The sequence below is a fragment of the Stegastes partitus genome, unplaced genomic scaffold (genome assembly GCF_000690725.1).
Source record: "Stegastes partitus isolate 25-593 unplaced genomic scaffold, Stegastes_partitus-1.0.2 Scaffold6, whole genome shotgun sequence".
In the NCBI taxonomy this organism is placed as follows: Eukaryota; Metazoa; Chordata; class Actinopteri; family Pomacentridae; genus Stegastes; species Stegastes partitus.
In genome coordinates, this window is record NW_007577737.1 from 1743667 (window position 1) to 1754115 (window position 10449).

Consider the following 10449-nt stretch of genomic DNA (forward strand, 5'->3'; position numbering starts at 1 on the left):
TTTCTCTCTTTCTGAGATCTTGGTTCTCTTGCAACAGACTGCTGATGCTCAGCTGATGCCAGTTTGGTTGAGTGTTCAACAATGATATCTGGAGATATTTTTATTTGTCTCCAGTTTCACTCAGAACGTTCCACGTTCTGTGCCAGAATTCTGACGTCATCTTTTGAACCAAAAGTGTGCTTTTGTACATGTATTTATTGGCATATGTCGACAACCATTGATCTAATCTGCTTCAAACGTGGCAGGTGCATCACTGGTGACCTGTGTAAGCAGACTGTCAAGTTTAAAGCACATCGGTTAACCAGAGACCGTTTTAGGGTCTTTTTGTTGCCTCCAGATACACAGTTGAAACCAGAAGTTCACATCCACTGTATAGAAAGACACATAAGACACATAACCTTTTGTTTCTCGCTGTCTGACATTAAATGAGACTAACCTTTTCCTGTTTTAGGTCAGTTTGGATTACCAAAATTATTTGTCGTTGCTAAATGCCAGAATAATGAGAGAATTTTTTAAAAACGTTTTTTAAAGTCAGAAGTTGACATTCACCAAGACTATCCATCCATCCACTATCTACAGACTGTAGATTAATGTATTAGGAGTCCTCAGTGTCAGGTCCGGAGTGACTGCTGCTGTCAAGCGACGCAGGGCGGCGGAGGCGCTGCTCACTGGCTGCGTCCCTCCGTCCCTCCGTCCCTCCCCTGCACACCAACACAACCACAGCAACACAGCCTCCCAACACAGCCACAGGCCGCACATGAAGCCGGGGAACTCGCGTGACGCTCCGGGGGCTGCGGGCTGCGCTGAGCCGCCCGGTGTGCGGGAGGAGACCCCGGGGGAGGAGGCGCGGGACCGCGAGGGGAGCACCGCGGGGATGAAGAGGAGCGCAGCGGGAGAAGACACCTCGGCGGCGGCGGCGGCGGCGGCGGGGAAGGCGCAGTGGAGCAGTGATGGAGAGGCTGAGAAGCAACCCGCGCAGGAGGAAGACACCGGCAAGTACGAGGAGGAGCTGGACCCCAGAATCCAGGCACGTTATGAATAAAGAGGATTTTAGTCCGCATTTATATCATGTTTATTAGTGTGTGCGTCACTAAGCGAAGCCGTGAATCATGAGGCTGTGCTGGGCGCCGACGCGCTCCTTCCACCGCCCGGTACCGGGGAGAGGCAGCCTCCAGCCGGTACCGGGGACATGCAGCACCCAGCCGGCACCACCGTTCATAGCTGCTCCATGTCCACCTGCCTTGTTGTGCGTAACATGTGGTGGTTGCTGTTGCAGGAGGAGCTGGAGCACCTGAACCAGGCTAGCGACGAGATCAACAAGCTGGAGCTGCAGCTGGATGTGAGTCAGGGCGGTCCAGACCTCAGGGCGGTCCAGACCTCTGCTGGAGCCCCGAGGTTTTCAGTACATCTCACAGCAATCACCATGTTCTGTCATTGAGCTGCTGGTGTATATCATGGCGTCAGCATAGCACCGTTACAGCCACACTGGGAGCTGTGGTGGATCATCAGACATCTCCTGGATATGAGACTGAAACATAAAAATCCCAATTATTCACATCCTCACATCACTCTAACTAGGTTCCTTATGATCTTTAGGGCTGCCTGTAGCTCAATATCTCCTTCTGTCCCTATTATTTGTGGGCAGTTATTAACCTCCACTCATAAGCGTCCCAGCCCGTTTAGTGATCCAGGATGTAACTCAAGTTTAAATTATACTATTTGAAGTTTACACGCTGTGTTTGTTGTAGACGAGTGAAGCCATCCACATGGTTCACTGTAGAAACTGGGTTCCTGTCATATTTAATGCTGTGTCCTGTTGTATGTTCTGCAGTAGAAATACAACGAGGCTCACAGGGGAACAATCTGATGTTTTCACCTCAGCAGCACCTTACAGACGTGATTCAGCTGCTGAGGCAGCAACACAAGTAAAGGATGAGCTCCACATCTCTGACTGCTGTCGCTAACAGAACCTACTGATCACTGGTTGGCATGTTTTATGGCTCAGCTCTCAGTGCAGTGGATCAGTGTTTAGACGGGGCACTGTGTTCCTGTTTAATACCCTCTGTGTAGCTCTATCCAGAGGAACTGATCCACCCGTGACTGGACCTTCCAGATGCAGGTGACATTATACTAGAATCACTGAGAAACATTCACTGACCTCAGATGATCTTCATTTCATTCTGTGTATGACTGATTAGATGAGTTGCTCTGCATTTAATTATTCAACATTACTTTGTAGGAATCTGTTTTCACTTTTAAAGCAAACTGTTTTTTATTATTATTCTGGTGAGTGTTGGTCTCCACTGATGTTCTCCTGACTCCTGTCATGTTCACGAGGAGACCACCTAGCTGGCTTATGCCCTGAAGCACCCTGCTCAGACTGTTAGACGTTGACTTGTCGTCTTCAGGCCTCGCTGTATGTATCTTGCAGTGTTTTGTCGTGTGTGTGCTCCCTCCAGGAAGCCAGGTCCAGCTACAGGAGGATTCTCACAGAGTCAGCCAGGAAGCTCAACGCTCAGGGCTCCCAGCTCGGCGCCTGCATCGACAAAGCGAGGCCTTACTACGAAGCTCGCAGACTTGCCAAAGAGGTGCGTGTTGTAGCTGCTCACGAGTTTGTGTATGAGATATACTGCAGCAATACAACAGTTTCCATGTCTGCCGAGGTCTGTCTCTCATTATTCTGGTGTTTAGTAAATATAAATAATGTTGGTAATCCTGACTGACCTACAACAGGAGCAGTTGAGTCTGATTTAATGTCAGACGGTGAGGAAAAAAGGTTTTGTCTTTTTATGCAGTGGATTTGTGGTTTGAGCCAGGCCTGGACAGGGAGAATAGAGGGTCTTGTTTCCTAAACCTGAGCTTTGGGACTTCTTTAGTTGTGATCAGACAGCATTTCCTTTTGATGATTTACAAAGTATGACATGTGTCACCAGTTACTGATGTGATGTTAGTTTCTATAAAACTGTTCCTGTTCTTGTTGTCTAATTCTGTTTATTCAGCCAATTAAGGATGTAGTTACACAAACACAGTTGTGAGAGGGAATAAAACTCTGCATGTAGCACTCCTGTCCTGTAACATCACTGATCAACTGATGATTATTTGTTCCAGTAGAATTAGCTGCTGCTGTCTGTCCCCACAGGCCCAGCAGGAGACTCAGAAGGCCGCCCTGAGATATGAGAGGGCCGTGTCCATGCACACTGCTGCCAGGGAGATGGTGTATGTGGCCGAGCAGGGCCTCCTGGCTGACAGGAACACCATGGACCCGACGTGGCAGGAGATGCTGAACCACGCCACCGCCAAGGTACCCACCCAGCCTTCTTAGTGACACTTGAAGCTTGCTGCAGTTATTATGAGGAACTAAGTGGACTCTGGCAGATCCTTTGAGAAAGCATGAGTTTACATAAACAGGATACCAGACGTGTGTGTACAGGTGTCTAGGAGTGGTTCACCCACCTTCACTGGTGGCAGCTTTGGGATGTTCTGATCAAGTTTTTTGCCCCTAATCTGATTCAAGCTGTTTAACATTTATTGTCTGCCGAGCCCAATTCCCAATCCGATGCCATTTTCCTCCATAATACACACTTCAAGTATTGTAGATGGACTGAGATACCAAGCTGCACCACTAGGTGGCCACCAGAGGGGCCAGCAGTTATGGGGCATTAGCTAGTAAAGGGGCAACCTGACAGCATTTTCTGTGATGCCTAACGGCCTCCATTTAATATGTTTAATTAATCAGTGTTTAATCAACTACGATAGTGTCACTATATCCTGGTGGCACATGCGACAGCTGACCGTGTTGCCATGGATTAAAATAGTCACATCTTTACAGGACAAATGTCTGATGTACTCAGTTAGCAACACAAATTAATCAGTTACTGAATGATGATGCTGCATTTATTAAGAGTGTTGTTTAAATTAAAGAAATTTTACATTTACAACCCCTGTGTGATTTAAACAAATTATCAGACTTGTACTGATACCAGTCAGTCAATAAATGGCCTTGATTGGCCTGATGCTAGCGTTAGCATTGGGATGTCCCTAGTGGCACTTTTTCTACACACAACTTCGGGACCCGAAAGCAATATCTTTCATCTTTGGACTCCTCGAGGCCAGTTACATCCAAGGAGCGCTCCTAGGATAGCATGAACATTTACTACAGGCTCTTACTAAGAGCAACCAAGCTACCACTCATCAGGTCAGACTGCTGACTAGTAACTACTCAGTGATCGGTGTCCACAGCCCCAGGCTCTGCTGCTTCCTTCTCTTCTCCACCCTCAACCTGAATCTAGCTCTAGTCCCAACCAGATTTTGCTGAGACCCGCTAATCCTCCTGCCTTGATCCCTTTAAAGTTAAGGGAACTTTTACAACTGTCCTCATCCAGCATGAGCGCTGGAAAGACTCTGTGGTGGAGTTTCTGACACCAGAGTGTGAGACGTGATCAGGAGAGAATTAGAAATGACATCCCGGTCCTCCAGCTATACACAATTACAACATCAGAAACCAGGTACTCTTGGCAGTCCGACTTACGCTAGGAAGGGAGGCACTGATGCAGGCGGCTTAACAACCGTTCTTCCTGTGGACTGATCACAAGATCTCTGCCTCATACAAGCCACTCAATGCTCAACAGGTCCAGTGGGATGTATTTTGGTGCCCTGATACCAAACAGACATTTATCAGAGAGGTTGTATGTAAATGTATATGCCTCTAACAATGACAGAAAATTTAAGAAAATGGCCTTTTTCTGTGTATGTGCTTTTATTACAAAGAGAGGAAGTGTCAACAATCTACTGTTTATTCAGCGCTAACGTCTCTGCTGCTGTTTCTTGACTTGTGAGCAACTTTTCACAGCACACTCTGAGCCCTTTGGTACAGTGGAGTGCTTTAATTGTTTTAGAAATATTTATTAACCAGAACATGACGTGCAAGCAACAATGGTCTAATTTCTGAAATGTTGTGGCGTCCCACAGGGGTCAGTCCTTGGCCCGATGTTGTTCTGTATCTATTCGCTCCCCCTTGGCGACATCATTTATAAACATAGTGCTAGTTTTACTTGCCATTCTGCTGATATGAAGCTAAAGTTATCTCTAATGCCCAATGACCTCTCCCAGCTCTTACATTCAGAACCATACAAGGCCTGTTGAATGAGCAGTAACGTGTAATTTCTGTGGTCGTGCAGCGTGCCTGCTCTCAGTCATGTCGTCTGTGCTGGGCAGGTGAACGAGGCTGAGGAGGAGCGCCTTCGCAGTGAGCGAGAGCATCAGCGGGTCACTCAGCTCTGCCAGGACGCCGAGGCCCGAGTCCAGACCCTCCAGAAAGCCCTGAAGAAGGTCATCCTCAAGTCCAAACCTTACTTTGAGCTCAAGGCTCAGTTTAATCACATTCTGGAGGTGTGTACCATCAGGTGATTTCTAACAGTTTACCACCATGGACAGCATGAGCAGGGACACAGACTTTGTGATACTGCTGCAGTGTTTAAACTCTCTGCACCATCACATCCAAGGAATGGATGGGGTTTGTCTTACACACAGACATACGTGGCTGAGAGGCATCTTAAAGTGCCATCCAAAGCATTCAACCCAAAGCGTCCTTCATTTGAAGTTTGAAAATGTCCCACTTGGCCTGAAGCTTTGCAACTGCTCTGATTTCCTTCCTTTAAAAAAAATAGAACCAATAAACACGACTAAAGGAGTATAAACATACAAACATTAGTTCTTCAAAAAACAACAAGCAACACAGCATGCAGGTCATTTGCCAAAAACACAACATTCATGGTTCCTGTACAGGAACGTAATTTGAACCAACCTTATAACGTTGAGTGATGACTGTTACTGCAAAGCCAGACATGCCACGGTTTGAATACTGTTGTTGTTTTTTACGATATAGTGCTACATCTATTTAATTTTAGCTTTTAATTACCTTCAACAACAGCCTTAGGCTAACATGAACCATCTATGTACACTTCTGTACTCCATAGTGCCTCGTCATATATATTGGAACTCTAAGAGAACTTTAGGCGGCTGTGGCTCAGGTGGTAGAGCAGGTTGTCCTCTTATCGTAAGGTTGGTCGTTCCATCCCCTCCACAGTCCAAGTGTCCTTGAGCAAGACACTGAACCTGAAGTTGCTCCCAATGGCAGGCAGCACCTTGCATGGCAGCTCTGTCACCTTTGGTGTATGAATGTGATCCACTCTCAGATGTATGTCGCTTTGGATAAAAGCGTCTGCTAAATGAAGTTGTAAATTGTAAACTTTGAAGACTTTCCCATCGCTGAGTGTGTCTGTGTCAGCCACGCTAACCGTCTGTTGACTGTTTTTCAGGAACATAAGGCTAAAGTAGTGCAGCTGGAGGAGCAGGTGGCAAAGGTGAAGACACGGTACTCTGTGGCCCTGCGAAACCTGGAGCAGATCAGCGAGCAGATCCATGCCCAGAGGGGGCAGACCAGGGCCAGCAGGGGGCGTCCTGCAGTCTGCGGGGGGCGGAGCTCCCCTGTGGGTGCAGAGGCTGAGGTCAGAGCTGCCATCGGGATTCAAGTCAGCAGCTGTGTGGCAGTCGGTGGAATACAGAGCGACTGGGTCGACAGCGAGAAGACCAGGCTGTGGGTGGAGAAGCACCGAGAGAGCGGCTGGGGCCAGAAGGAGCGGCTGGAGGCGGAGCAGGCTGGCTCGGACAGCATGTCCGTCATCAGCCTGCAGACCATCGCCTCCGACCTGGAAAAGTGTGACTCGGTGGAGCACCTGGGGGACCTGAGCGATGCTGGGAGCGTCCTCGGTGAGGAGTGGGACTGCGACAGGAAGCCTCATGAGAAGCCAGTCAGCAGGGAGGTGGTGTCCAGCAGGCCCCAGCAGGAGGCGCCCCCCCAGGAGAAGGCAGAGGTCAGTAAAGTCAAGCAGGAGGGTTTCGTCAAGCAGCACCACAGAAGTGTTAGCCTGTGATCATCAGCAAGAGAGAGGATCGCTGTGAGTGTACGGTGAGGATCACAGAAGAACTGGAGAGCCCTGACTAGGAGGTGGTGGACACGCTGGAGCTCAGAGGCTGACAGTGATTGATGGTGTGCTGCACTGACACTGCATCAGGACGAGCAGGGAGGGCTGGCAGGTGTATCAGCCGCACACTAATGAATCCTTACGTGACAGCAATAACCAGACAGAGCAGCGCTGCAGAGAGCACTGACTCCCCTCAGCTCTGAAGCGTCTGATCCAGTCAGGAGCTCCACGGCTGAGAACATCAGATGAACAACAGCAGCAGCGTACAACAGGCACTTTAACGCAAACAGAACCAACACATCCTCGTGTTTCATTCATCAACCCTATGTTGTCATGGAACAGGTTTGTGTTTGTTTCAGGGATGGACAGACAGGCGGGTTTGTTAAAGCTTCTGATTCCCATTTGCAGCTTTGCCATCAGTTCTTATAACGCTGAATTCACTGGAGAACAGTCCAACATGGCAGGAAACATGCTGAACAGATGAGCTGAACCTGCATTTTGACTTCCCCTGAGCTGTTCCTAATGGTTCCTGCAGTGCTTCAGGGTTTCGGCTGGATGGAGTGAAGCGAACGCGTCGCTCTGTGATGGATGTTTACAAGGAACAGTTTGGATTTACGGATCAGAGAAGATCTTCAGAAATGAAGATTAAAACATGTTATCCTGTTCTTGGTTAATTCTACAAATGAAGCTAACCGTTTGAAAGGCCTTATCTTCTATTTCTATAACATAATATATTTATTTAAAGTCACGTGGCCAAATATGACTTTTCCGTTGCCTTATGGAGCGACTGTAGGCCGTTAACTCACATGTAACTATGAACTAATCATCAGCTGAGTGTGTTTGATGGGAGCCTGTCAGCTGTAGGTGGACGTCAGTGTCGCAACTGGCCTTAGAGTACGCACACAGCATGTCTGTTGGCTTGTTGAGGTTGTTTACTGTTTAGTTTAGCCGATGATATTCTATTAAACTCTTCAAGGATCACACTTGATGAACGCTATTTACAGCTACACAAAGAGCTCTAGTCTCAGACGGTGGTCGTGTGTGCTGCCAGATGGAGCAGCAAAACCGCTGGAATTAATAATCTGATTACAGTTCCAGCTAGTTAAAATTAATGAGCTTTGTGGGCTAACACTATGATTTCTATAACTGCTGCTGCTGTCATGAATAATGAAAGTTTTTGTCTGAGATCCACCTGCCTGCAGACAAACTTTATCTCCAGCTGATGACAACAATCTGTTGAGAATCAGGATGTTTGTCTCCAAACAGGAGTCCCTTCTAAAAGTGGTTTAGTCTGTCAAAACAACTTCACAAAATCTACCTGGCCATACTTCGGGAAACTTGGTGGAGAAGTGGAGCATTCTGGTAGATTAATCGCAGCAACTGGACCTGCTTGAGTTCCTTGAAGACGTTCCACCTCTCATCCAGGAGGCTTCATCAGCTCTGACTGACTAGTTGGGAGTTCCAGACACTGATATCCTGAAGGAACCATTAACACCTGAGTTTTCGTTTCAGTTGGGGATTTGTTGCTCCTCCCCCTCGTTATGTGAGTCGTTAGTGCTCGTTATGTTCACGTAACGAGCACTAACGACTCACATAACCTCTGTATGAGAGGTGAAACGTCTTCAAGGAACTCAAGCAAGTCCATTCTCGTGGATTAATCGTAGCAAGTGGACTCGCTTGAGTTTAAGTCCAGCTGCTATGAGAAGAACCAGGACCTGGAGGACTGAGAATCTTCACAGACAAGTGGAGCATTGTCAAAGGAATACGTCGTTAACTTTTGGTGACGTTATAAACCGCTGTCTAAGTGTGAGAGGAGGCATCGACACTCTGGTCTGGCTCCTGGAACTGGCTCAGGTGTCATCACATGATCTGAACAGAGGCCCAGATACCAGCTGATATAAACGTACTACAGATCCATCAGACAAAGCTAATTTCAGAGCTCCTTCTCAAAAATGTTGTTTATGAAAAAATGGCTTTTGACTGACGTGCATTATGCTTATAAAGGTTTCCGTTCCCTCACAAACCACCATGAGGTCTGACAGCCATGTCCCAAGCTGTGCCTACAGGGACAAATGTTCGAGAAGTTGGTGGTTTTATTCATTTATCATTATTGTTTGTTAGCTAGCCAAAGATGACCCTTGTGCTAATTAACCCAGGCTGATTTTTACAGTGACATTAAAATAAAGGAGGTCAACCTTCATTCTGCCAACATGTTTAATATACCGGGACTCCCGACTGAGCTCTTTGTGGACCCGCCCTCAATGGGAGAGAACTCACAGTTATTTTTTTGCAATGTTTAAGGTGGACTGTAAGTGTGTGACTTAAAAGGCAATATTTGACACTTATGGGAGGTTTGAATATTGATCGTGCTCAGGTTGGTCCCACACAGGGAGTTCATTGTTGTAGTTTAATGTGCATCAGTGCACTGACATGAAACGTCTCCTTCTCCAGAGCAAACAGGAATCATATCTCCAGTACAGTTTTAATATGTATGTGATGCATGTTTTGAATTCTCTGTCTGGCCAAAATCTGCCTTTCAACACAAATTCATTGTCCGCCTGATGTCCTGCTGTATAAACTGAAATATTGGTGTGATCCTTATTCAAACCATCTCAGAGTTCATTTTGAAATAAGCATCAGACTCGGAGGTAAACGGTGACTCGCTTTTCCTCATTTGTGCATTTACATGTGGAAGCAAAGAGAACTAAAACAGGACGTGAAGGTCCAAATGTGTGTGTGCCACGTTTCACAGTAATGTAATTCAAAAAGTGGGTCTGCAAGCATTTACACAACACACTGATGTCATGTTAGTGTGTTTTATGACTTAAACCTCGGTTCAGCATCAGAGTGAATGGAGCGCGTCGGGAGCGACGGACGTCTAACGCCGCTGAGCATCACATGTATGTTGTTTACTGTGTAGAGGTTATTTTATGGAACTTAAACAATAAAAAGCTCACAATAAAACTGTAATTGATTCACTGTGTTTGATGGGGGGAGTGTTCGGTTTCACAGCTGAGTGAAGTAAAAGAGAAAAAACAACTTCTTTTTCCTGCTCACTAGCTGTGCTGTATTTTCTGTTCTTGTTGAAACTGTTGAGGACAGTATTTCAACTGGATTTACATTTTTGTGGAGCATTTAGATAATATACACAAAGAGTAGCCAACATGGTGGCGTTGCTGCTCCTTATATAATGAACATAAACATGAAAACATGCAGTTATGGATGTCAGAAGTGAACAACACATCCCTGGTTCCTGTTAGAAAACCAGCTCAGGCAGGTAGACGGTGACACTGTGCATCTTCATTTACAGCAAACTCAGACAAAACACGTACACATACTGTACATTAACACTAAAAGATTGAATGCAGAAGCCACAAAATCCAGAAAAGAAATGAATTAAATTGGAAGATCAATCAAATCAAATTCAAATCAGGTTTATTGTCATGTTACTGTACATACACAGTAG

At 46.5% G+C, this 10449-nt stretch overlaps 1 protein-coding gene across 1 annotated transcript; it reads left to right on the plus strand.

Moving 5' to 3' along the window:
• Positions 1-757: 757 nt before the first annotated feature.
• Positions 758-6932, plus strand: sh3bp5lb (SH3-binding domain protein 5-like, b). Its single transcript, XM_008281280.1, has 7 exons — positions 758-889; positions 935-1027; positions 1277-1339; positions 2460-2588; positions 3140-3301; positions 5215-5388; positions 6318-6932. The coding sequence occupies exons 1-7, from the start codon at positions 758-760 to the stop codon at positions 6930-6932; spliced, it is 1368 nt and encodes a 455-aa protein (XP_008279502.1).
• Positions 6933-10449: the final 3517 nt, after the last annotated feature.

Excerpts from the sequence above, each read along its gene's own strand:
- sh3bp5lb (XM_008281280.1), top strand. The coding sequence starts at position 758 with ATGAAGCCGGGGAACTCGCGTGACGCTCCGGGGGCTGCGGGCTGCGCT. Across the intron at positions 890-934 it reads CGGGGATGAAGAGGAGCGCA|GCGCAGTGGAGCAGTGATGG; the intron begins GCGGGAGAAGAC and ends GCGGCGGGGAAG. Across the intron at positions 2,589-3,139 it reads CTCGCAGACTTGCCAAAGAG|GCCCAGCAGGAGACTCAGAA; the intron begins GTGCGTGTTGTA and ends CTGTCCCCACAG.